The sequence below is a fragment of the Aquila chrysaetos genome, chromosome 1 (assembly GCF_900496995.4).
Source record: "Aquila chrysaetos chrysaetos chromosome 1, bAquChr1.4, whole genome shotgun sequence".
NCBI classification, from domain to species: domain Eukaryota; kingdom Metazoa; phylum Chordata; class Aves; order Accipitriformes; family Accipitridae; genus Aquila; species Aquila chrysaetos.
In genome coordinates this window covers 79,523,324-79,550,047 of record NC_044004.1, presented here as the reverse complement: position 1 = coordinate 79,550,047, position 26,724 = coordinate 79,523,324, and the positions used below count along the sequence as shown (strand labels likewise).

The following is a 26,724-nucleotide window of genomic DNA, read 5'->3' as shown; positions in this document are numbered from 1 at the left end:
GTGTTCTTGTGGAAAATGCCTTTCTTCTCCAGACCTGTTTGAAATTAGCTGTCTGCTTTGCAAATCTCTTATCTTTAGCACCTGCTCAGAATTTACATTTTCTATTTCTGTTTGTATATGCAAATTAATCAATTGAAACTTCAGAAGACTAAAATCAGTTTGGTTTTGTTAGTTTAATCTAGTTGTTTAATATAGTATATAAACTAGATTTTCTTTCCAGTGTGTGATTATTTACAGTATCTAATGCTTTGGTTTTTAAGACCAAACTGTCAACTGATTGAGCTGCAGGCTTTAAGTTGGGAACTAAAAGAACATTGTATGATTGTGAATCTCATGATATCATGCAGTTTACAGTAACAAGAAAAGCTTTAAAAATTTGACCTCTTAGTATAACCTTAGTTGTTTCTGTAACAGCTTTTTTTTGTAAAATGATCAGCTATTATTTTAGTATCCATTAATCAGATGTTACTTCATAGTTTAAGACCAAAAAAAGTTTAGGCTGGCTGGAAGTGATTTGTCCTATCAACTTTGAGTTACCTCTGAGTTTTTGCTGAATGTTAGACACAGTGTAAGCATGCAGCATGTTACTCCCAGGAATTTGAACCTATCTGAATGTGAGCCTAATGCTTTTAATATACTCTAGTCCTAATCTGTACTGAGTAAAATAGCGTTATTTCATGATAGTCACATGACAAACTCTGAAATAGTTGTCTGAACAACTGAGATACAAACTGCAAAACTCAGCTTGCCATTTTGAAGTTAGATGTGTTTTGGCATTCTTAGCCTTAAAGCACAAAAGGAGGAAAAATAGTCATCAAGTGCTGCCTTCTGATAACACCAAATACACTTACGGAATAATAATCTCTTCCAGACACTTTCTTAGGAAGGGGGATGTGGTGGTCTGCTAATCAGCTCTTTTAAGGTTAAAGGTGTTGAGAGGAGGGCAGTGTAATTTTTTGGATAGGGATATAGCAGTGAGTGGTGGGCAGGTGCGGAGGCCAGTCGTAAGAGTGCGTTTGAGTGTGTATTTAAAATCAGTGTGTGGGGGAATTATGCTTTTGTTATAGGGATAGAGAAATACATTTCTACTCTAAAAGTAACTACATTTCTAGTATTCAGAATCTTCTGAACGTAACATAATTATTCAGAATCTTCTGAACGTAACATATAATAAATGGCAATTCTAAAAAATGCCACTTTCCCATAGTGAAGCAAAACAGAAGTCTGTTAGCTAGGCAGCGAGTGTTTGCTTCTTAAGTGTTGATGTTTTCTCCTATATAGTCCATGGATGTACGGAAAGTTCAGTGATTCTGTACTTGATATTGTTGTACAGTCTGTGTGGGCATGTTTCCTGCTTGCTAAATTAGGATCCTAAAAACTGTTTGAGAGAGAGACTACTTTTAAAAAAGCTAATGCGACAGCATCCAGCCTAGGTTAAGTGAGAATGGGTTATGCATCTCCTCTAGATTTAGTGCTTTTGAGCTATATGAGCTACACAGAAGACCCTACGCTTAAGTGGCTACACAGAAGTGCTGTGTGGAGTGTAATTTTCAAACCACTGTTATAACTTGTCCAAACAATCTATCATCTTTTGTTTAAACAGGTACTTACAAGCAGACTTGGAAGCTTTTGATATTAGGGAGCTGAAGTCCAAATTTGATGTGATTCTCCTGGAACCACCACTGGAAGAATACTACCGAGAGACTGGCATTACTGCTAATGAAAAATGCTGGACCTGGGATGATGTAAGTATTTTTCTTGCTGTGAAGAGGATTTTGTACATGTATTTAAGAAAATAGTGTGAGGATTTAATTTGGTATCAAAATATTTGAGATGTGTTTTAAGGAAAAATAGCTTTTTTTTTTTTAAGAAAAGTCTAGATTCTTATAAACCAAAGTTTTATATTGTATGCATGCCTACACTCTTTGTGTTAAAAGACTTTGTTTTTTGGGGATTTTAATGAATTAAATATACCTTTTGTTCTCCCTGAGCCTGGTTGAAAACTGAAAACCAGTAATAGCGGGTTTTCTCCCTACCCTCAAATTCCATCAGTTTTCTTTTCTGTTTGGTTTTTGCTGTTGTAATTCAGAATATGCATTGTAAATATTACCTTGTTTCTTGAAATTCTCGAAGAGATTTTTGAGGTATGCTTTTCAATATGCTGGTCTTCTAGTCAAAAGAGTAGATGGAAGTGCTTCACTGACATACCTCCTTTCTCCAAGGTATTGATTGGGTAGGAAATTTTAACAATCAAACCAATTGTAATCCTGAGAAGCCTAACAAAATAGATGAACCTTACTTGTGGCATTTTTTCTTGTATGTATGTATTCCCTTACTGTTTAGTCACATCAAAGGTTTTGTTTTTTTGAAGCCATGTTGATTTCTGAGCCCTTTTTGGGAACAAGGAGGGATCTTAATGTGCAAGATGTGATCTTTTCTGAGATGGCTGTTGGTGCTCTTGTTTTATTGTGCTCTAGTAAACATTTAGAGAATTGCGTAAGAGAAAAGATTTTAAACTTCATTCTGTAGTAATGCATGTAGATGCTTGTAAAGAAGGAAATGCTCAAGATGTATTGATAAGTAACTCCATTCTGTATCTTTCCCTTTTCAATAAAGTCAGCTCTGCAAAAGTAAGGTGAGGGCTGGAGGCTATGAAGTGCTGGATGTCATCAAGTGTAACAATTTGATGACACAAAGCCTGCTGCTGAGTTTCCCTGTCCTTCAAGATTGAACTGGAGAATTCTTTCACTTGAGCATTAAATAAAAAACTTGTAATGCTAATGTCAAATAGTGATAAATTGGCTCTACTCTATGTATCTATGCTTTACTCATTTAAAAAAGAAAACAACAAAAAAAACCCACAAACAAAAAAAACCACCCAAAACCCAAACAACCCCACCCTCACAACAAAACAGACAATCTGCAATAGAGAGGAATAGCTGATTAAAAAAATGTTCGCATAACAATGTCAGGAATTCTTAGGTTCAGGCATATCAGTGAGAACATGCAACTAATAAATACCTATTATTTAGAGACCATATTTGAAAGGTATGCAGGACTATGCATTAGCAGCAAATTTGTCGTAATGTAAGTGAATTGGTAGATTGAAGCAGTTGTTGCTGAGATTTTCTTATCTGTGTTCTGTGTGGTTTGGGGGAGGGGGATGATGGTGTTACTTTAAACTAGATTTAGTTTGTCTGTAGGCCGAAACCTGCACGTGCATAACTTCAGAAGTGGATCAGTCAAATGAAAGATCATGAGAACAAAATAAAATTCGATCCACCTTTAAGGAATGAATTTGAAAACAAAGGCATTCATGCCTGTGATAAGAGACTAGGTAACTACATGTTAAGGAATAGGTAGCTTCTGTGTTAGCCATTCTGTTACATCAGGCAAAAATGGTGCCTGGCAGTGTTGCCTGGGGAAAAAACATTCCATCCTAATGGAAAAAACTCGAAGTGTTGGAGGCAGGAGTCATCTTAGTTGGGAGTTATATCCTCTTAGAATGGCTTCTACTGCATGATATTTTTTTTTCTTCACAGTGGCATTGAATGAAGCTTGATTTGATGTGTTAGCAAGTTACAGATGAATCTTTTCAACTCGTAATGAGTAACAGATGCTTTGCATCTGAAGTTATTTCATCCTGAATGTTACTCATTTGTGACTGTTGAACCACTGTCCTGATAAATTATTGCTTCTTTTTTCCTGAAAGTGAAAATGGAGAGAATGCCTTTCCTATATAGTAAGAGGAATTAAGCTGTTGTTTGTTTTGTTGTTGTTGTTTTCTTAATAATGTGTCTTCACAAGCTTCACATAAGTAACTCCAGGGCTGAAAAGAAACAGAGCACTTTTGCTCTGTTGTTAAATTTTTTTTGCTACCAATGGAATGCTAAAATGAAGCAGAGGTTTGGGGGGGGGGGGAAATTATGTGGGTTGTATTAGTCTTTTAAGTCTAGAATTTTCTATACAGATAGAGTTTCTGTTAAAAAGAATTATTAAGCTGGTAATTGGCTATGTTGAAAACATGCACTTGGGTACTGATAAAGTAACTTTTACAACATACTTTGTGGAAAACAATTTTAAGATGATGGCCATGAATGGTATATAGACTAATATCTTAATAAAAGTGCTTCCTGATGTTTCTGGGATAACGCTTCAACACTTGTTGAGTATTCTTCCTGATATAATTGGTGTTTTATATTTAATTCAGAAACATTTTTATTACTATTATTATTATTATTAGATCATGAAACTGGAAATTGAAGAAATTGCAGCCCCAAGGTCATTTGTGTTTCTGTGGTGTGGTTCAGGCGAGGGTCTGGATCTTGGCCGAGTGGTAAGATGATGTTTTAATTCAATTTATCAGGGACAGGCTTAAGAGTTTATTTTTATCATTGGCTTTTTCTGTATAGAATTCTCAACTGTAATTGCTGAGTGATGTTTTGTTACTGTGGTAGAGGATATGTAATTTTAAGTGGATTAAATAAATTTAAGTGTATCTGGCATTAACTGTTTAGATACTGTTATTTTCCAGAGGAGTTGCTGTGACTGTGTGAGGAAGCATAACTCTACAGGGTCTAGAAAGCTGTACTGCTGTCTTGATTTTGATGTATGCATGTTGCCATAGCAGCAGGTTGAGTGCATTTACAACCTTTTTTTTTTTTTTTTTTAATGGAAGTCTTAATAGTTTTCTGCCAGAAATATTCATGCTAGTAGAAAGGTGCTACTGTTTCATAAAGTAAGATAAAACTGTGTGCAGAGCACTGCTTATTTTCAGAAAACACCTAGAGTTTAAGTAGGTTTACTCTTAGGGAGCTCTCTGAAGTTTTACTTCCCTATAAGATCTGGGAGTTTCAGATTGATCTTTCTGCATGCCAGGGTAGCACTGCTTGTGTTGGGAATGGTGGAATAAGAATTTCCAATCAGCTCTTGCTGTGCTGAAACATTCTTTGCTTAGTTTGAGCAGTGCTTTCTGTTAGAACAATATGGCATTTGTTAAAGGACAACATGTGGTTACTAATCTGTTTGCTTTATCTGCTTTTCACTCTGAGGTTGGTTAAAGTACCTATTTCAGATAGATTGTTTTGGTCATAGGCATGCTCATAGCAGCTGGATAGTTCTTGAACACAGCAATAGCCAAATGAACTTAAGTCCTTAAGGTCCAATTTTCTCCCTTTCCAGGACTACACTTAACAGGAGTTAAGGAATAAAAAATCATGTCAGGTTTTTTCTTTAGTGTTTTGGGGTTGGGTTTTTTTAGTGTTTTGGTGGGTTTTTTGTTGTTTGGGTTTTGTTGGGGTTTTTTGTTTTTGTTGGGGGGGGGGGGGGGGGTTTAACAGATACAGGAAAAACTACAAAATGGTAGCAAAGGCTTTTGGCTATTTATCTTCCTGTTTATAGAATTTTACATTGATGTGAAAAACTACCAGAGTGCAGGTAGTAGCGGAGACAGGGCCAAGGCAGCTGATAACTATGTTGCTCAGCCTGATTTTGATTAAATTTAAGTGTCACTAGGTAAAAATGAATGCAGAGTTCTGTAGGGGATCTGTGCAGTGGTTAGATATTTAAAAAAAAAAAAAAAAGTAATGCATAGACAAGTCGATGTGCATGTAAGCTTTTTTTTGGGGTGGGGGGAGGCAGCTTGACAAAACACAGTACAGTCATGCCACGAAACTGTTCCATTCACCTGTGAGAAATTTCTCTTCCAGCTGTGCTTTAAGAAAAGTCCAGTACCTCTGTGAGTGTTCAGTTTAGGTTACTTAAGTTTTTGGTGTAGTGTGAACTGTTTTATCTGTCTGTAATATTTAGTGTCTACGCAAATGGGGTTACAGAAGATGTGAGGACATTTGTTGGATTAAAACGAATAAGAACAATCCTGGAAAGACCAAGACTCTAGACCCTAAGGCTGTTTTCCAAAGAACCAAGGTAAAGGTTTGGCTCAGTTTCTCCTCTGTTCCCATCCTGTCTCTTCGTGCTCATGAAATACCTGGTGCCCCACTGCAGCTGGTGACGCTTTCAGGAAAGCAGACATGAGGACTTCAGAGTTCTGCTCTGCAAAGTACATTATATGGAAATAAACATATTCATAGGATGAATGATGAACTTCTGTCCCCTTCTTGACTTCAGTCAGTGTGAGGTATAGAAGTTTCATCTACATTTAACACTGCTTGGTAAATTTCTGTTATAGTCCTCTAAATGTGATACTCATTTGAGCCTTGCCGAAATGCAGAGAGCTGAGGAGGGTCCATACATTGATGGAACAAGAATGAAATGGAAACTAAATAGAAAATGTCACTGTACGTCACAATGTTTTTTACTTCTGGGTTGTTTCGGTTATGGGTGAATGGTAAATAAGCAGTTAGTCTATTAGCAATACCTTTTGTGTAAAATGCAAGCTCCTTTCCAGATTAGAGGAGAAAACTTGCTGGCAGAGGAACACCTTTTGAATGGAACTAAACTTAGCAGTAGAATTTGACTAAATTTAATGTCAAAAGTTGTCTTTAAAACTGTAGATTATAAATGGATGTAGTCACAAAAAAACCCCACCAACCTCTGCAGACTGGCTAATGGTTCTAAATACACACGTGCAGGTATGTGCCCAGAGCTTGAGCCAGATAGGACTGCTAGGGACCATAGCTCAGTCAGCATCTCCTGACTTCCTGAAGACAACTGTAATGCACAAGTGACAAAATTGGTCAGCTTGGTTTAAATTAAACAGTTTCTTAGGGATGTGTTGTGGAGGACGTGTATTGAAGAAGGTACAGAGAAGAAGTGTTCTGATTTAAGAGACTCAAATGTGTGTTGTTCAAAAACTTAGAAAATATAGATAGGATTCATAAAGAATTGTTTTGGGTATACGTGGGTGTAACTGTGGCAGTTTTACTGAATAGAGAGAGTTGGCTGACAATTTAATAATTCATAGTGTCATTAAACTCAGGAGTCATTCCACGTTCATTAATCATTTGTTAGTATTAAACATCCTCAACTGTCTCAGATTTGTCATTTTTTAGCAGTATAAACTTCCCTTTAAGATATCTGGAATCTTTCTCTGACTTGCATTTACATTAATCTGAAGTTTGTTTGAAAGTCTGTTGTATTGGGTATAAATATTTGTAAGTATAAATATTGTATGTTTATTGCATATAGTATTGCAAATATGTGCAGCTCGCTCATGAAGGAGAGGTTAGGACTAACACAGAAGGTTTGGGGGGGGCTTTATGTCTTTGTTTAACAGAGGAGAATAGTTTCTGGTATTAGAGAATTTCTCTGTTTATTGAGCAAAGGTTGGGCTGAGGTTACTCTTTATTATAAACATTGAAAATTGAGCTAGCTCATTCTGACTAAACAAATGGTCTGTTGTGCAAGATGTATTTGCCAATGATTACAACAGCAAATGCTGTCCTATTATGTTTAGTTTAGGCATCTCTCTAGATGGATGCTTTCTGCTGTGCCACCTGTTATAGAATCCAAGGTACTAACAAATGACATTCCATGTGTTACAAAAAGAAAATGTTTTGGATAGTTCTTCTAAAGACTAGATTTACAAGGCTTTGCTTAATGGGTAATTTGCTCAGCAGTGTTCTGCCTTTTTATATAGTTAAATTTAAGGTCTGAAAACCCTGTAGCTTGGGTGCAGTTGACCAACTGCATAGATTGATAGGTCACCTATTCTGCCTTCCATATTTATTCACTAACTCTTAAAACCCTTGCCAAAAATCTGGAAATTATTACATACTCTTGTCTGCAACTCTTTTTAGAGCTATCTGGCAGCGCTTAGTGAATCATTGCTTTATGGTGCTGGGGAAAATTGCTCATCTGAGTTTAATATTCCCAGAAGCAGAACTCTCAAATGAATATGTAGAACCCTCTTTTCATCCTGTACCAATTATGGTGATTCCTCATTCATAGATTCTACATACTAGTCACTTAAATTGATCTACAGTGTTTTAGAGGAAAGGAAAGCAATGCATATGACAGTTAAAGAACATTTTTAATGCTGATGAAGTTGATTGAGTGCATTGACAATTTGGTAGTGGGTTTACTTTTTTGATGCAGTGGTATCTCCTAGAAAGGAATCTGAGGGTGAAGGCCACTGTTGTAACAGAGGTACAATATGAAAAAATACATCTTATTTTCACTGACTGGTTGTTTTATGACTGAGGACTTTGAAAATTATTTGTATGAATAAAGATAGGATCAGAATGCTGATACAAGTGTTAATCACAATTAACAACTATTCCCTTACTCTTGCCATCACCTTGTACTCTCTTGCCTTGTGATTTCTCAGCCTTTCCAACTTAAAGCTCTAACTTTGCTGTAATTGAAGAAGTCCAAACACCTTATCTCAGCCTCTATTTGAGTTTTACCATTTCATAGTGTAGTTCATCAAGCCAGATAGCTTGAACTACTCTCTGCTTTGTTTTGAAAAGGCTCTTTTGGTAGCTCCAGCTTGTTCTGTTCTCCAGCTAGTTCATGCTTCAGTCTTTTCTCTGTATAAGAGTAGGATCTACTCTGCCCAGAATTTCCTTTTCTCTCCATTGTGCTCAAACCACAGACATCTGTGCTGTAGCTGTGTGTGCGGCATGTGACAGCTACTCTTCTGTGTTCTGTGTGCGTAGGAGCACTGCCTCATGGGCATTAAAGGAACTGTGCGCCGCAGTACAGATGGTGACTTCATCCACGCTAATGTTGATATTGACCTAATCATCACAGAAGAGCCTGAAATTGGCAACATAGAAAAACCTGTAGAGATTTTTCACATCATTGAGCATTTCTGCCTTGGACGACGACGTCTTCATCTTTTTGGAAGGGACAGTACAATTCGACCAGGTAACTGTTCTGTTTATTTTTGTCAAATAGTTAAATTTTTATTTACTTTAGTAACCCTCTTCCATCATCTGTGGCCACCTGATGGGTTCTGATGGAAGCTGAGACAATAATGGTTAATCCTAGTACATGATTCTTCTGCTAGGACTTGCACCAGCTGAATCACTGTGTATTAATGCATAACCCCATTTCTCCTGCCATGGGATTATGGTACCGTGGAAAGCTGGCTGAGGTTTCTTGGTGACTTCTCCACAGTGGAAATGTAGTCAGGAGTGAGAAAATCCACTGGATGGAGAAATTTCCCAGGTTTCCTACCCTCCCGTTCAGATAACTAACCAGCCTAATTAATGTTCAGCAACAGAGGGATTGTGGCATCCCTTGACAGTTCTCCCAACACTTTGACAGTAGCAAAGTGACTTCTGCTCTAGTTAATGTTCTGTCTCTCAAATAGCAGAAGATTTTTGGTAGAACTAAAGATCTCACGTGCGTATCTTCTTAGCAAGAATGGCTATCTTAGGGTGAATCCTCAGCCTGTGTTGCAGGAGCATCATAGAGAACCCTACTGAGTGATATTACAGTGATTATTGGCCATTCCTATTCTTTGACTGGCCTTTGGCTTGAATTTTAATAATGATGTCAGTCTTAATTCTGTTGGCTACTTGAGTGTGTGTGTGTGTGTGTGTGTGGAAGGGGGCTGTCTTGTTTTGTAGAAAGACATTGTTCAGGTATTACTTCAGTGCTGTTGTAGGTGAATTCTTATACATTAATGTCCCACAGGGACATGTTAGTCTGATTCAACTTTTGTATTTTTTAAATGTGGTGGTTACCCTGGAATTGCATTGCATATTTTAAATGCTATACTCGTCACAGATCCTCACAGTGCTCTGTGAAGTATGAAAACCTAAGCCCCCTCTCTCTCTCTTTTTTTTTTTTTTTTTTTTTTTTCTTCCCCAAATGGGCAGGAAGCAAGATAAATGTTACGTAAACTCCCAGAGTAGAGAGAACAGTGTTAAAAGAACTGATCTTGGGGTTTTGTTTATTATTGTTTTCCTTATAAGCATGTTGTTGAGATCACTGAACTACATTTTTCTTCATTAATATGTGATACAACTGAAAATTAAATTCCCACTGACATTTTTAAGCGGTCTGAGCCCCATTTTAGGTCCGAACACTACTTTAGCTCAAAATAGGAAGAAATAGGAATGTGCTTGTTTTAAACGTCTGCCTGCCTTGATTCAGTTGGTGAAGCTGAAGTGCCCACTGAATGTTTGTGCATAAACAGGTTAATTTAACTCTTTAACCTCTTATTTTCGTATCATGTAGGCTTCAACAGAATTGTTATTGTGTTTTCAGATATGTGCTTGCAGCATGCTGCAGAATCTTGTCTGTGCTGTCACAACTGGTTTCTGGAAACAAAATTACCTAATTCAAGTTTAAATGCCTTTTAAAAAGGGGATAAGGAGGAGGATGACATTATTTTTAAACTAGATTAATTTACTGATCTGGTTTAGTCTGGTCCCAGACTGGAAAACATTGGGCTGGAAAACATTGTTTTGGTATAATAACAAGTAGGAAGGAGGGGGAAGGGGTCTTGTGAAACCACAGGATGAATGTTCCCGTAACCATGTGTAATTAAAAAAACAAAAAAAAAAACCAAACCAAAAAAAAAAAACCCCAAAAGAACCCCTTGGGAATACCAAACTAAAATTTTAACTTTGCAACAACTCTGGATTTTCTAGAGGCGACCTTCTCATTCCTTTGAATACAGGTGACGCGTCGATAAGTGTCTGTCCCTATCACTTAAGTGTTCATTTACTAGCAAAAAGACAACAATGGCCTTGAAGCATGATGTTTTTTCTTGCTTTTGTTGACTCTGGTTTTGTTCCCTAGGTTGGCTGACTGTAGGACCTACCCTCACAAACAGCAATTTCAATGCAGAAACGTATTCTTCGTACTTCACAGCTCCAAATTCCCACCTGACTGGCTGTACCGAAGAGATTGAGAGACTTCGGCCCAAGTCACCTCCGCCCAAGTCTAAGTCTGACCGGGGTGGTGGTGCTCCAAGGGGAGGAGGAAGAGGAGGGACTTCAGCAGGCCGAGGAGAAAGGGGCCGAGAGAGGAACAGAACTAACTTTCGGGGTGAGAGGGGTGGCTTCAGAGGGGGACGTGGAGGTACCCATAGAGGAGGCTTCCCTACCCGCTGATGACTGTTAGGTAATTGCTTCTTCCCCCCATCCTATGCCTCATCTCTGAATCTTTTTCTTAGTCTTGTTTTTGCTAAAGTGAATTATTCTGGGGACTCGAGCTAGATGACTTTTGAAACTGGTTTTGGTGCAAGCAGTTACAGATAGTCTGCCTTCTGCTGACCAGCCTGGCACATCTGCTCACCTGGCAGGCAGGGTCCTGCACCTGACAGCACTAAACTCAGCCTCCCAACAGCTTCTGTTTGTCAAAGCAGAGCGCACCATCTCTTCAAACCACAGATGGGATTGAAGTGAAGACACTCGCTCTTCCCTTATGAAACTTGCAAGTTGTGGGCTCCATTAACTCTCTCCTTCTCCAAAACATGGATTCTTCTTCCTTCTCTGGAGGTGCAGGTTTGGACTGACTTGGATTAATATGGTGGAGTGGGCATGAAATGCAGTTCTGAATTGCATGGCTGTAGCAGACTTACTCTCTTATTCATGGAAGAAAAAGTGCTGTGTCTATACTGACACCTATTTTAACGTCTCTGAAACCAAGGAGCAAATTGAATAAATAGAATTCTATTTTTTCTTATTTGGTTTAAATTTCCCAAATTATTCTTGGGAATAGGGAACAAGTTTATCTTTTGTTTGTGGTGTATATGCACTGACTTTTCATGTCTGAGGTGGGGAGAGTGGTAGTTCTGTGCAGTTGTGTCTTGTGCTTCATGGAAAGCAGGAAGTTGTGTGTTTATGTGCAGTCCAGAATGTCTGCAGAGGTCTGGATTGCTGCTCGAGTAGGGATTTTCACCCAGCGTCTGTCCATAATAGCCTTGTTCTTTGGTAGGGAAAACCAGTTTTATTGCAGAGCAATTGCAGTGTAAGTAGTAGAGAGACCTTGTCGGAGGTCGTATGGGAAATGCGAGGTGATGTTGTAAGAAAGAGCGAGTGCTTCCTGAAAATAATCACCTGGGTAATGAGGGCGCAGTAATCGAATCGAGTGTTTCGCTTTGCCTGTGGATGTTATGTGCATTGGAAGTAGACTGTTGGTGATCAGCTCCGGAGTACCGTGTGAAATGAAAGCAGTTCACTTTGGTGTATGTACAATTTATTTTTTTTTTTTTTTTTTTAGCAAAACCACAACTCTGAGCTTCTTGGCCAATACTTGGTAGACTGAACAAACCTGGCTGTTGAAGTCTCAAAATCTTCTTAGGTGTTGGAAAATTGGCTTTTAAGTCTCATGATGTTTCTCTATTGAAGCCTAGCTTTTAAATAACTGTCCTGTAAAGTAGTGGATTATTAAACTTGTTTATCAAAGCTAATGTTGAAATATTTTTCTTAATATTTTGTGGGTTTGTTCTTGAGGTTTTGGAATAGATAAGTTTTACTGTGGTTTCCTCCCTACTGTTGTGAAAGAGAAGGTAATAACTTTTCTTTTGGTGCCTGAAACCTTAGCGTGCAAATTTTTATGGTCTGGTCGACTTCACGGCCTTGGTACTGTGCTTACTAAGGGACTGCTGAAATGCAGATGAAACTCACCTATTGCTCACATTTTGTTTCTTCCTGTCTTACATTGGCATGTCTGAAGAGTGAGTGACTGGACTGGGGGGGGGACGGGATGACAGTGTTTTAAGGGTAGTGCCCATCTGACTGTCAGTGAAGTCTGTTAAAGACTACTTGGATCAGCGTTTTGACAGAAGCTACATGCCACAGTAAGAAAACTTTTTCCTGATTGCGCCCTAATCATGTTCTTACTCAAAAAGCAAGTACTGGAGACACTTAACCTTAGGAAGGCTGCTTTTGTGCCAGTGACAAATCTTTTTCTCCTTTTCTCAATTAGTAGAAAATGTTAATTTGCATTTCCCCCTTTTAATTGTATGTCCACAGCTGATATAGTTCAGTGCTTAGCCTATTCTTAATGTAGAAGATGATTAGGCCACACTGAAGAGGAGACTCAAAAATAGCCAGTTGAGATGTGCATCTGTGCCAGTTTGCAGAAGTTGGGGTGCTGATCAAGACTTAAGTGACTTGGGAAATTAATTGCATGTGGTCTTGTAAAAAGAAAAAAAATTCTACCATATAAATCCCTCTTGAGCGTGCAGAGTTAGTTTTCTTGTTTTTTCCCCTCAAAGCTGAAATAGCTGAGGAAAAAAGAATATTGCTCCAGAGTGTTAGATTAGATCTGTCTGGATGGGCCAACTCACCAGGGAAGTGTAGTGTACATGTTGTTGACAAGCAACTGACCTTACTTTTTTTTAATTGAGGTTGACAGACAGTTACCTATGCTCTATGAAGACAGACACCTGCTGGTCCTAATCTGAAGGTGGTGTTTCAACAGTGATAGATTGCCTGTAAAGGTAAGACAGTAGTGCGTGGGTGTGCGTACCCAAAGGCACATACTTGTTGTGGAGATGATACTTAGAAAACACAGTAGTGAGGCACTATCCCCACCCCAGTTATATAGAAAAAAACATCTGGTCATTTTTTTTAATCACTGTTGATTTGGACTGTATGTAAAGTGGTGTCTAGAGATGAAAAGCTTTTAATTTCATTACCGGTTGTCAGTTAATTTCTTAGTTGTAATGCTTTAACAGAAGGAGGAGGATAATGCTCATCATCAGTGAACTGATGAGTTTTTCATTTACTGCAAGTAAGTAAGACTTAATTTGAGTATGCTATCCTTGATGATAAAAAGCCTAACAAACAAGTTTCTTCCTTGCCAATTTTACTGAATGCCTAATGCCACCAATCTGATTTGGGGTGCCTGTCTAGATCTCATCACGTCTTTCCATTCTGGAAGAGGCTCATAGTATCTTGCACCCTACCTGAATTGAGTGAGTGAAGGATTCAACAGTTACACCAACAAGACACTCGGGATGTCAGCATTTAGCTTCAAAGGGATTTTAAGACATCAGACAACTGTAAATCCAGCTGTCAGTTTGAGAATTCTTTCCACCTTCTGATGCTGCTGGTTACCAGAAGTTGGTTGAAATTCTGGATGTGCTGTGTGGGCTAGTGGGAAATGCTCTTGGGGGTTTTGGGGTTCTTCCCCAGCACAGTATGATGAACACAGGCTCATGGCGTATGTTCATAGATACCAAATGCTTTGTTCAGTGGAGTGGGATTTAGGCTGCAAACTAAAACACAATTTTTATCTGACAATGGAAATTAAATGGCAGTTAAGTCTTAGGATTAATTTTAGAATACTCAGATGTTTTAAAATCCTTGGCAGGGGATAGAAATACCCAGAATGCACTCTAGAAAAGAATAAATGAACACTTCAAGGCCATTACATTGAAAACATCTATAACTCTTGTTTCTTGAATGTGGCTTTTTAAGGATACATTTAACTAAAAGTGATAGACAATGAGACCCACTGTTTCTGTTTATAGTACAAAAAGTGATTTCTCCTGCCAAAATTGGTAAAGTTGGTGGCAACTTTATTGCTATAGTAGAAATTGCCCAGTGTAATGGGAGGAAGGTCAACTTAACATGGAGGAAAGCTTGCTAATCCTTTTTGTAACAGGGTGAAAAAGCAAGCAGTAGTTAAGTTGTGTGGTGAAACATGAAGTAATTTTGAGTATAATTATTGTAGCAATTAAAAAGGAAAAAAAAAAAAGGGGCCTAAATCATGTGAATCTGAGTTGAGTATTACAGTCCTGCTGTTTGTACTGGAGACAAGAATTGCAATATGTCTGTGCCATAACTTCTATGATTGCTGGAAGAGCTGTTGTATCAATGTGTATCTTGGTGCTAGTTTAGCCATTATGATGCCTTAATGCAGGTAAAATTAACTCTATGTGAAAGGCCAGAGCTCTGACAAATTAGCTATGCCAGTATGAATAGCTTTGTCTTACTGCAGCTTTGTTCTGAATAGCACCTCCGTGCCTGAACTCCTGGCCCTCTGTAGGCTTTGCCAGCGCACAGGTAAGTGAGTGACCTTGCTCCAGAACTGTAGGTGTGACATGCTGCCCTAAAGCAGTTGGTCAGTGTTGCTTGCATGGCCTGAACTGGCCAAGTAGAAGATGCACGTGGTTGCGGTACAGACGTGATCTTTCGGCCATTGGCAGACTCCACGGAATACGGTAAGGAAATGGGCGCTGAGCAAGTAAGTGTGGCTGAGGCAGGAGGTGTCTGGAGAGCAGCTTCACCAGCTTCCTACCTCTACAGGGAAACTCTCATTCATTGCAGTTGCTGTGAACTTTGTTCAGCAGCTGAGCACAAACGTTTCCCTAATTACATTGCCTTACTATGTAAGAATGGCTGTGTCTTCCCATTTCCTGACTCACTTGGTAAGTCATTTTTCTAAAACAGTTTACCTGCCAGGCTGTTCTGGCACATTTGAGACCTAATTTGAGTGAGTTTCCTTGCTGTAACAGGGGGGTGATGCTAACAGCAGTAACACACTGCAAATTCTGTAATGGCAGATAAGCTTGCCTGTCTTTACAGTCGGAGTAGGAGAAGGTGACCTACAGTGGTCTTGACTGATGGAGGTGTTTATGCTGTGTAGGAATTATTGTTGCTAATTTAACTTTGCCGTATTCCCTGGCTCCTGAAGTTGGTGCAGCAAACCTTCTGTGCTGCCTTGCTGTGCTTACAGGGAAAGGCATTGCATGAACTCTGAAGCCAGTTTCCATTGCTAGTTGCCCTAAACACCCCTCTGTAGTGACCTGGGCTACTAGTTTTAGGTGCTAGTGTTTAAGAGGTGTTGGATAGCTTTTGGCGGAGGCCGATAGCATAAAAAACTTTGAGAACTTAGTATATGAAAGAGTAAATACACACGATGATTATATTTAATAATTGCTTATTTCTTTACACATAGAGTTGCTGGTGTCATTTTACAAAGTACACTGATTTGGAATGGCAACAAATACTTTTTACAGGGTAAAGTCTTCAGCTAAAAAGTGCTTGTCTTGGCAGCAGAATTCAGTCCAAGGATCCTTTTGTAAGAAAGATAGCCACTTACTTACTTTAAGAGCTCTCAGCCAATGCTCAAGGATACAACTGTTTCTTTCGATAAAGCTATGCAAAAAAATATGCAACTTGACTGCTTATCTTGGGTATTAAAATGATTAACACTAAGTAATGACACTAACATGTTTAAAGGCACTTTTTTTTTTTGAGTCTCAACTCTTATCCTTACTTTTGAGGGTTTTTTGCTTTCTTTGAAACACTGATTTTTGTAACAATAGCTTTTCAAGTTTGGAAAAAGTTCAAACCTCACACGCAGAGGCATTGGTCCTAAAGATACAAACTGATGAAGTATCTGAGGTAAACAGCTCTTCCAAAGATGCTGGCTTTCTAAATTCTACCTTAAATATTGATACTAGCAGAAGCTTATTTTTCAAAGCGGTGACTGTGGGAGACATGGGAGAGGAGGTCACTGTAATAGAACTGGTATTAAACAAGAGGCTTTCTTTTTATAGCACCACAAATAACCTTTGGTTAATGTGTCAACTGTCTTATAGTTGACCTGCCACTGAAACTTTGAGGGACAGATGTTTGTTTATCAAAGTTGTATTGGATATTCCAGTTAGCAAATGTACTAAATAAAACCTAAGGTGTTTGATTTTGAAAATGTAATTAAATAGTATGGTAAATTAATTGCTGCCCTTAAGACTAGAGAATTGTACCATAATAGTGTGGCGTTATCTGCCAAACTTAGCAACAGGATTGTTTGGTTACTGTTCTTCCTGTGGTCCGTTGTTGTTAAACTTGAGTCAAGTCCAGTTATAAATGGAGGCATTTTTGTGTCCTGGTTACCCAGGGCTCTGTTGCTGTAGAAAGTAATGCTTGTCCCTTCCAGGAAAAAAGGGATTATTTTTGAGAGGTTAGCTTTACATGAAAAACTTTGAAGTACTCAAATTGAACTACATCATTATTGCAAATCTGATTCAACTGTATGCCCTCACTTAGAAAAAGCAGTGCTTTCTATTTTTTTTTCCTCTTCAGTATAGATTTTTAGCATCTTTCCTGGCTCTTGTACAACTTAAAACTAGCAAAAGGAATAATTAAAGAGTTTTCTAAATTATATTTTAATAAATGCATCCCATATGCTCTTAAGCGTTGACAGTTTGAAATCTGGCACTTCACTTAGAGAAAGAGTCAGGACTCCCAGAAGATTAATACCTGAGTGCAGAACTTCCTATTCTACAGCTTAATAAGTAAGCTAAATACACAGTGAGAGTTGGTGTGAAATGAAACTGTACAAAAAGAGCACAGAAAAGGTTCACTAAAGCACAGCAGAATGCCCAGGTATGGTGGAGCTGTGGGCCAGCCTTCAGGCACCAATGACTGTCCCTCTTGCAAAATCAAAAAGAAACTGACGAAGCATTCTTTGAGTTTCCTTAACTGAGCAGCTGGCAGATCTCTTTGTGAACACAGCATAAGAAATCCACGTAAGAAGCTCCTCCGTAAATACTCTTGTCTTCTACCAGGAACTGTCGGAAAAGCACCTCTGGCTGCTCCCGTTGTTTCACTATAATCAGCTGAGAAGAGAAGGGATACATAATTTTAGGGTACAGTCATACTATGGCAGTAGTTTTCCTGTATCTATTACTGTATGCTGTTGAGGGGGGGAAAAAAACCCAGTAAATCTCCACCTTTCAGTAGCTGTATTTACAAACATAGGACAGAGACTAGTGTGAATTAAGGCTTGCAGAATGAAATGGTAACCCTTTAGACTCGACTACCTCTGAAAATGTCTTTTAAGAATTAAGCATGAGATGTTTGTGCCTACAACGCATGCTGCAACTCACAGGAAAATTCCTGATATGTAAAACCGTTTACAGCTACCAGTAAGTTTTGTCAAAGCCAGTAGTGTTCTTTTGAACATGTATGAGGAATGAGTTGAGGCAGAGAGAAGTTACCTTCATAGTGTAGGGCTTTTGGCTCTGGATATGCTCCAGTATTGACTTAAGTTTCTTAGAAAACGGATTGTCCAGGTCAGGCAGTGATGTCTGTCAGAATGAAAGCATGGCAGGTTGTTATATGCCAGTCACATCTCTTATCAGCAGCTAGTCTTGTATGAATGCATATTTACGATGCAAGTTACTGCGGATTTTGGCTCTAAACTGGGAAATGCCATCTCCTTCACCAAAGTACGTCTCTTGTCTGTCTAAGCTGTTTTTCAGTTTAAAGTAATCACTATATGAAAATTCATCATCAAGAGAAACATTAACTATTGCAAAGTTATTTGTTCCAATTTTAGCGACACACATTCAATAGAAGTTTTAATAACTAAAACAGTGAAACTTTAGGAAGGTTTAAAAATGTTGTGAAAGCTTCTCTCTCCTGTTAGCGTTCAGTGTGTTAAAGCTTATTAAAGTTTTAGATATGTTAAGACAGTTCTGATGTCTTAACACCTTCTGCTGGTCACCTGTTTCTGCTTTTAGCTGAATGATGAAAATCTGTCTCACTTGTTTCTCTCAGTAGCACTCTGGTCTTACTAAATGATAAATTCTGAAAAAGGACTAGTCTCCATCTACTCACAGCCTCGGTGCTGATGTGTGCGAAGGACGGCACGTTGAAAAGCCCTTGGATGAGCTCTGGGGGCGTGCTGACTCCCAGCCATAGGAACATACTCAGACCGTTGGCCAGAAGGAAGGCCCCTCCTTCTGAGAGACGTTCCTCAGAGCAGCGGACGGCAGCTGGGACGGTGTCACTCTTCAGATCCAGGCTGTGCTGTGGGGCAAAAATACACAAGAGTTATTGTACTTGGTGACTTCAAGGTGACTAAAGCTCTAATTTAGATACTGAAAAGTAACTGTTGAAAGGTTTTGTACATCTTAGCAGTTCCTTTCCAGATTAGAGGAATTAGAAACCAAACCTCTTCTTTTTCAGTTGGTGCACTGTGTGCAAAGGAAGACCTGCCATAAGTGGGGAGACTGATCACTGCTGATCTTTAGTAAAGCTGGCATCTTTCATTAGCCTGGGCCAAAACCTTGCTAAAAGCACAGTGAGATTCTTAGAGGATGCTGATGTCAATGATTGATAATGTTACTTCCCCATTTTCCATTAAACTAGCGGTTGTACCCTCCTGCCTCAAGTTAGTTCAACTAGCAACTCTGTCACAGTAAAAATGTAATCCTGCCCAGCAGACAGAATCTTTTCTGCACCTGTACAATTGTAAAATCACAACGTACTGAAAAAAGTTTTGCTGAAAATGAAAAGATGTGCAAACAACATACTCACAATTGGCAGAAGCTGGGGATACAAAAACAACTGTGTGTCAGCTACCCCCATAGACATGACCAGCTGTCGGTGGTAAGCTCTCTCATCAGTTGGAATTTCTGGTCTGCCAACTAGCACACAGCTCTTCAACAGACAGTTCATGTACACTGGCAGCACCTTCATTGCGTCTGGAAGGATGAGCTGAGAGGCAGAGAAAGCTTGTTACGTAGTAAATAAATCCCACGTGCTGGGGAATGAGAGCTGGACTTTCAAACATTAACAGAACCACTCCTTGTTTTCTTTGATTAAAGAGAAAAAAAACTAGAAAACTTGTTTATATGTGCTGTTTCAAACCAGATGTGACAGCTCTAAATGGTTAATACATTTAATAAGAATCCCACAGAAATTATTTGCCCTATAGACTGAAGTCATCATCTTGGATGCTGTTGTCTCCCTGTAACCCATGCTCATTTTTAGGTACTAAATTAAAGGGGAGTCACATAGGAAAAGTGGGTGTTTTTTTCTCTGAACCATTAGGAGGCAAATGAAGGTCCACAGCAAGTGTCTCTCTGGTCCTCACTAACATTAAACAAGTCATTGCCCAGGCTTTTGATTACTGGAAGGATTGCATGGTATGTAAAAGCCTTCATCTTTCTCTAAGTTGAATCGCCAGGACATAAGCGTGAATAATTTAAAAGGAAGCAACTGTTGCTTTTACTAGAGCCATTGAATTTTAAGGATGTGCTAATAATTCTAATCTATATGTTACATTCAAGAAGAAAAAGAAAGAATTAATTTCAGCATTAATGTACAAAATTGCCAATTGTCATTCAAAAAAGTCCTGAAATTTTCTGTTCTGGTACTGCTGATGTTGCAGGGTTGGTTGTTGTCTGCTGCAAAGCCTGGCTGGGGGACGACCGAGTTCGGATGGGTTTTACCTGGCTTATTGCTGACGGGCTGGCACAATTCTTCCTGTAGCACGCCAGCATGTGAGCTGTCTGATTCACCAGGATCTCTCTGACCATCTTCAGTGGTTGGCTTAGAATGGCTTTAAAAGCTACAAATACAGAAGAATAAAAGAGCATGCTAAAGATGGACACATACTCTTAAAAGTATCTGTATTCTGCTAGCTTCTAATTTTACTTACCTGAGGTCTATGGCTGCTTTTTACTCTCTTTTACAGACAGCATCTTGGAGGATGTTTATCCATCTTTGCCTAAAAAACCCCCACCAAACCTCCAATACTATGATAGGATGTCCATTTCTACTACTGTGCCTATACGGCTTTGTGCATTACATGTTTCTAGCTACCTTCACAAGCGTTACTTTTAAGGCAGTATGTCTAAAATATGTAATCTATTTGTCTTTTCAATTTTATACTACTTCAAGAGTTGCTCAGGCTTGGAGCAGCAAGTTACAAAACACAATTTCCCACTAGGTAAGCACTTCAGCCCCCTTTCCTTTCCCTTCTTCCACCCCAAAGCAAAAAAAGGAAACAAAATCCATCTGTTAAACTTTACCTGACTTAGCAAAGAAGTTGATAAGTGCATCTGTCTCACAAGTTTTGTAGACATCAGCTAACTGGGAGCTACAATTTAAACCTATATTGTGTATGCGAAGTCTTCTTTGCCCGCTTATTGATGTGTAGAGGACCGCGCACTGTAACAGAGAAGCAAATTACCATTTATTTTAAAACAAAAAGCTTCCATCACGCAAGAGCCACCTACTTTATGCATAAAAAAGCATACAGTTACTTCTGTTACTCTCATTTGCTACACACTGACGGTATCATCTGAAAACAAGAGACCACTGATTGTAAATTTGTAAGTCATACTGTGTAATCGTGCAATATTTGAACAGTTCAAATAAATGTATTGGAAAAGATGCCACACAAGAGATGAGAAGCTTGCTTAGCAGTACTCTGCCCATCACATTATCTCTTGGCAAAAACAACACAAAAAACACTTCCTAATCTGAAAAGCTGAGTGGTTCTTCTACATGAATAAGTGGCTTATGAAGTGAAGCGAGGTCCTGCTAACCATGGGCTTAGGTACTAAAAATCAAGGGTGTAACTTAAGAATTTCCTTATGACTCCCATTCTATTTCAACATAATGTTGATACTTCAATGTAACATATGATCTAAAGCCTGCAGGCCAAACACAGGCTGCAAGCTACTGTAGTCTGCCTTGCATTAGATTCTTCCACAAGTATCTCTCATATGAAAAAGCTGTAAATGCAACATCTACGGGGCCTATACATCCCTGCCACGGCTGCACCATGGCTCTAGGAAGCAACTTCAGACATACCGAATTGGATGTTTCACCACACAGGGATTAACTGCTGACCTATGAAATGTATTTATAGGGGCAAGCTAAAAGCCAAGCAGAACAGAAATAAAAAGTTCAGATAATCCTGTGGCTTAAGTTTAAAACCTTGCAAGCAGTAACATTTTCTGTCATTAAACAAGAAAAAGGTCATGACTAAACACCTAGAATAGTAAACCACCAGATCGCATTCATTATCTGTGGGATAATCCCATTCCTAACAAAAGATGTATCACAAGTCTGCTTGTTGGCCATTTACACAGAGAAATACCAATTATTGCCTAAGGGGCATTTCCTGGAACTGTTACTGAGGTCCCACATTGTGGACCAAGGCAGGACGCAGATTTAATTAGCTGTGGAACAGCCTGGCATTTTCAGGGTGGGAAGGAAGCTCCTGACGCACTAGGCAAAATTCCCGTGCTAGTGGTGCTGCTGCGGCCAGTCTGATCTGGACTTGCAGGGCTATCCAGTTGAGCAGAGGACCATGGAGGGCTTGCCCATCTCCTCCTCTCAGAGACTGGAACCACTCTGCGCGGGAGAGAGGGTGCTGCGCTGTCTTGTAATTCGCAGAGTATGTCGTGATACCAGCCGGTGAGTGCTGTGGGGCCTGAGGGAGCAGGGCAGCCAGCTGACACTTGCAAGCGACAACTTTCATTGCACAGGTACCATCGCTGGTGGGTCTTGAGCAGTCCATAGGGTTGGAAGCGATGTTTAGCAATAGAGAACTGCTCTTAAACGGAGGTGTCACAAGGAATGCCACATCAATAACAGTTTCCATATAAGTAGCAATGAATCTTGTACTCCAAATAAACAAACTTTTTAGTAAAGTGGAAAAAATAATAGCTGACAAGGTCTCAGTGAGTGTTGAGAAAGCATTTTGGTATCCCTGAATAGAACATGCAGTATAGAGGTATGCAAACACACTAATTGTCATGAGGGGTGGTGTTTGTGCTTTTGAGGTAAGATGCAACCTTTGGCTGGTTAATTAAAAAACATTTTTTTATTAGTGGTATTATGTTACCAGAGTCTGTGCAAGCTGTGCCTTGCTCCCATCAGTCCTACACCCTAACTTTTTTTCTGTTATGGCTGCAGAAATTCTTGCTCACAATTTCATGACAGTACATGTAAATAAGCTTTTTTTTACCTGAATTAGGGCTCCACTGTCTTCATTCAGTTTGTCATCATGTTTGAACTCCACTGTCACTGCCTTGTCACAGTCAACTGCTGCCATCTCTACATCTGTGGTGTTGTTCATGTAAATAGCACCAAAGAAGTCGGTAGCCCTGAAGCCTACAGCCAAATTAAAACAAAACAAACATATCCTTTTATTTAAAAATGGCAAATAAAATTGACATTGTCTCGTGACTTTCTTTTTATGGTCAGTCAGTTTTGCTTACTGAAACAGGAACCATTTTCCCTCGAGGATTTGCAGCCTCAGGCTGCCAGCAACTGTCCTTGCTGATGGCATTTTTTGACAGCTGGGTGAGAGGGAAAAGCTGATGGGCCGCGAAGCTGCGCTGTGACTGAGACCACCCAGAACCTTTTGCACTGTTGATTTGGCCGCTTTGTGTGTGTTTGTTTCTCAAATGCAAGCATTTGAGGTAAGAAGAATGAATGCTTGAAAAGTAGACACAGTAATGTCATTTGAAGTGTGAAACTGAAGGAACATGTAAGTGTCCAGCAGCAACACTTTTATACAACTTGCTTGCAATCCAAGATGCATGCATAATGACCAGAAAGCCTTACTTGTATTTGAAAATTAATTATTATGGAGGCATATACAGGAAGGACATACTCATGCATTTTATCAGTCTATCCAATTACTTTTCAAGAGGTACATAATGAAGTTAAAACAGTTAGCCTGATCTTACACGTGACCTCTACAGCACTATATTATTTTAAGTTATATATTGTCGTATTTATTCATGTTTATTTTCGTTCCCAACGGGCACCGTTACCTGTACTCGTCCGAACCCTCATTATTGCATCAAATCCGGTCTTTTTTTCTATGTCCTTCCTGAGGTCACTTAAGAACTGGGGACTGTCAGCATTGAGCTAGAAACGCAAAGCAAAAGCAAAAGTTGCAGTTCACCACCGGGTGGCAGCAACATAGCAGAAACCCAACCCTCTCCCTCCCCCTGCGATTTCCCCCCCCCCCCCCCCCCCCGACATCGAATCTGTTCCTTTTCACGTTTAACAGCTCTCGTTCCCTTCAAAAAGAGAAGCAATGTTGATTGTTGTTTTGTTAACAGAAACATATGTAGGCAAGTGTCCACCAATTCATCACTAGGCTTGGACATCCAGAATTTCTATTCAATCAAATTATCTCCAGCAACATCCGTTCCTGCACTTAACCTTGGAGCCTAGCTTGGATTTTATGGCACAGCCTTAAGAATTGCAGAGTAGCCTTGCTGACTTTGCAAAAACCGCTTTTTTGCAGGACAGCTCCTGACACAGAGGAAGTCCCCCACTCCCCAGAGAGATTCTCACGAAATTTTAAACAAGTGTTACAGCTTTTTGGGGGGACTTTATCGTAAGCATTTTTATCTTTATATACAGGAGTAATTGACTTCCTTGCTCAGGCGCCAGCATATTTAAGTGAGTGGATTGAATTTTAAGATACCAACCAGCTTATTACTGTTTCAAGATATATATTTGAGCCTGATCTGTCATTTCTAAGTTTGAATTTTATCCCCTGGAGTTTATAAGTAAGTTTTCTAGAGTCACTCCACTTCTACGTTAAATGTCAAAGCACACATTGAAATGAAAAGGAAAAAAAACAAATCCCCAGGTGTTACTATCTGAAAGGCAGGAAACACACATCACTTACCTGGAAATTGTTGTACTTGTACAATGTTCCTCCAGTGTACATTGTGACAAGACCCATAGAGGCTACGTCCACGTACTGATTTGGGAAGAGGAACAAATTCACGCAGCAGCCATTAGCCACACAGTCCCTGGCTAAGGCCTCGTAAGAATTTGCCTGGGGCTGGAAAAGCGTCTGCACAGAATTAAATAATACAAGTGTCATAACATTAGATACTGTTGGTAGCCAACCACAATCCAAACACCCACTTGAAGAAAAAAAGATGAAGTGGAAGTTTAAAGCGAGGCATGGATTCGATTAAAAATGTGTTGCCCCTGCCCATACATTTGTATGCAAGGAACCAACTCGTTTCTTGGAGAACTAAATCACTAAGAGGCAGGTAGTAAAGGCTCTTGATGGGTGGAATGACTTGCTGCTGAGGGGGGTTCCTTTATGGATAGGAATGGCTGCTTTATGGTAGTTTTGACTTCAGTGTTCTTGTAGGGGCAGCATCAATGCACCTACATCATCAAGGCACAGTGAGAATGGGAATATTATATAATTAAACAAGACATCGTTGCAAAAGAAAATAGATGAAAAAAGGTCAAGGCTCTATTAGAGAAATTCAGCATAATAGCAGTCCCTTGTTAACTCAGAGTAGAAAATACCTTTTCTTTATCTGTATTGAGTAGTTTTTTGTCATCTCTGTTTCTCAGCTTCCCTGGTGCTTCTGCAGTTGGCAGTGATGAATGGAAAATAAACAGTTTTCCAGCACATTCTGCAGCCTGTTTCAAAGACACCATATTGGCATATTTATTACTGCTAAGATAAACAAGTCTAATTTTCATACATTGTGGTATCTCAAGAGAACAGTGTAAACTTTCTGCAAGTTCCTCAGAGCTAAATAATTCATTTAAAGACTCAAAACTTGATGGAAATAAGTCCTGAAACAAACTGGGAATTTTATGTCAGCAAACAACTTGGTCTAACACACAGATACGTTGGCTGATGCGTTGTTACAGTAATTTCTACATAGGAATCTAAAATCTTGGATGGGCAAAACAAGGAGTACCTCTCTTGGAGACTTTCTAATTGGATACAAGCATTATGCAACAAGTATCAAAAGTACAAATACTAAATTGGATAAAATTAAAAGGAAATGTAATTTAACAGAAAAAATATTTCTTTCAGTTCAGGCACAATAGTGTTCACTACATTTTTATAGACAAGCAAGGATTACATTCCTGTACTAGATTCCACGTTCAAATCTATATACTAAAGTGCAGGAGTATCAAAACTTGTAATGAACATTTCCTCCTGTCACTAAGAAGTGAAGTAACTGCCAGTTTTATTCAAGTTTTCTATTCTTACTTAGAACTTCAGTGAGAACATGATATTTACTGAGATGACAAAGTACTGACAGAAAACCCTGAATTCCAAAGAAGAAAGCAACAACAGTAGCAGTACCACAGGCATCTTTGTACTATTAACAAGCTTTTCCACCAAAATTTAGAAAATCCAGTTTATCGCTTACTCTTGAGACAGGTAATGGGAATGATCAGAACAGAGTACTTCAGTTGGAAGGGACCTACTACAAGGATCATCTAGTCCAGCTGCCTGACCACTTCAGGGCTGACCAGAAGTTAAAGCAAAGAGAAGTGAAAACCGATTAGAAATTCTGAGGTCTTCCAAGTATTGAAGAAGTTGGGTGAAGGGAAGGAAGGAGGAAAGAGGGATTTTGTCCTTTTCTTGCTCCAGACTTAACCACACAGCCAGGTTAAAACTGCAATACCTAAGACTACAGACACAAATCAGCTTTGGTACTCTTTCTCCTCCAGATCTTAAGATGTTCACAAGATAAAGATATTCCACATTTCAAAATAAGCTATGACATTCTTCTGGGAAAACTACAAATCTCTTTGCTATGGCAGAAATGCAATTGAAGGCAGCATCTTACTTACAACAGAGCTGAAATTTTACCCCTAATATTTCAAGCATAGTTATCTTTAATCACGAATGCCAATTTCTTCAATTCCTTTTAAGAAGCTTTCTGCTGAAGACTGAAAGACTTATCAAATACCTATTTGTCATTATACGCATCGGGAATTACTGACATGGCTTTTGACAAATTTTCTAAAATGTATTTGTATTATTTCTAAAAGTGTATTAAAATTAATCTCAAATAGGAACACAATCCATTTTATTCTTTTTAGACAAGAATTGTTTTCTTGAGCGCAGGTATATGCATATTAATAATTTACAGTGAAAATCCTTACAAATTGTAACTTTAAAATAGTGAGCTAAATAAAAAGCTTAATTAAGAGCTGCTTTCTTTTATAGCCAACATCAAAGGAAATTTACAATTATGGCCCTTAAGCTTGTTTTGTAGAAGTCAAGTATTGGCAAAGAGCA

General features: G+C 39.0%; 2 protein-coding genes across 8 annotated transcripts in view; one reads left to right on the top strand and one right to left on the bottom strand.

The window, feature by feature from the left end:
* Window positions 1–12,331, top strand: part of METTL14 (methyltransferase like 14) — a 97,154-nt gene extending 84,823 nt beyond the window's left edge. Inside the window, exons 7-11 of one of the 3 annotated variants that reach the window (XM_030025679.2) lie at window positions 1,604–1,745; window positions 4,244–4,336; window positions 5,809–5,925; window positions 8,619–8,829; window positions 10,717–12,331. In XM_030025679.2, coding sequence (XP_029881539.2) covers window positions 1,604–1,745; window positions 4,244–4,336; window positions 5,809–5,925; window positions 8,619–8,829; window positions 10,717–11,030 — 877 coding nt within the window. In that variant the 3' untranslated portion in view covers window positions 11,031–12,331. The remainder of the gene's footprint in view (window positions 1–1,603; window positions 1,746–4,243; window positions 4,337–5,808; window positions 5,926–8,618; window positions 8,830–10,716) is intronic. The other 2 variants (XM_041119532.1, XM_030025687.2) reach the window with 2 other exon arrangements.
* A 3,460-nt stretch (window positions 12,332–15,791) lies between these two features.
* Window positions 15,792–26,724, bottom strand: part of SEC24D (SEC24 homolog D, COPII coat complex component) — a 135,530-nt gene continuing 124,597 nt past the window's right edge. For all 5 annotated transcript variants that reach the window (XM_030025526.2, XM_030025511.2, XM_030025518.2 and 2 more), the window contains 10 exons: window positions 24,981–25,097; window positions 24,337–24,507; window positions 23,465–23,561; window positions 22,651–22,796; window positions 20,702–20,840; window positions 20,120–20,238; window positions 19,203–19,382; window positions 18,501–18,692; window positions 17,879–17,968; window positions 15,792–17,497 (listed from right to left, as the gene is read on the bottom strand). In XM_030025526.2, coding sequence (XP_029881386.1) covers window positions 17,357–17,497; window positions 17,879–17,968; window positions 18,501–18,692; window positions 19,203–19,382; window positions 20,120–20,238; window positions 20,702–20,840; window positions 22,651–22,796; window positions 23,465–23,561; window positions 24,337–24,507; window positions 24,981–25,097 — 1,392 coding nt within the window. In that variant the 3' untranslated portion in view covers window positions 15,792–17,356. The remainder of the gene's footprint in view (window positions 17,498–17,878; window positions 17,969–18,500; window positions 18,693–19,202; window positions 19,383–20,119; window positions 20,239–20,701; window positions 20,841–22,650; window positions 22,797–23,464; window positions 23,562–24,336; window positions 24,508–24,980; window positions 25,098–26,724) is intronic.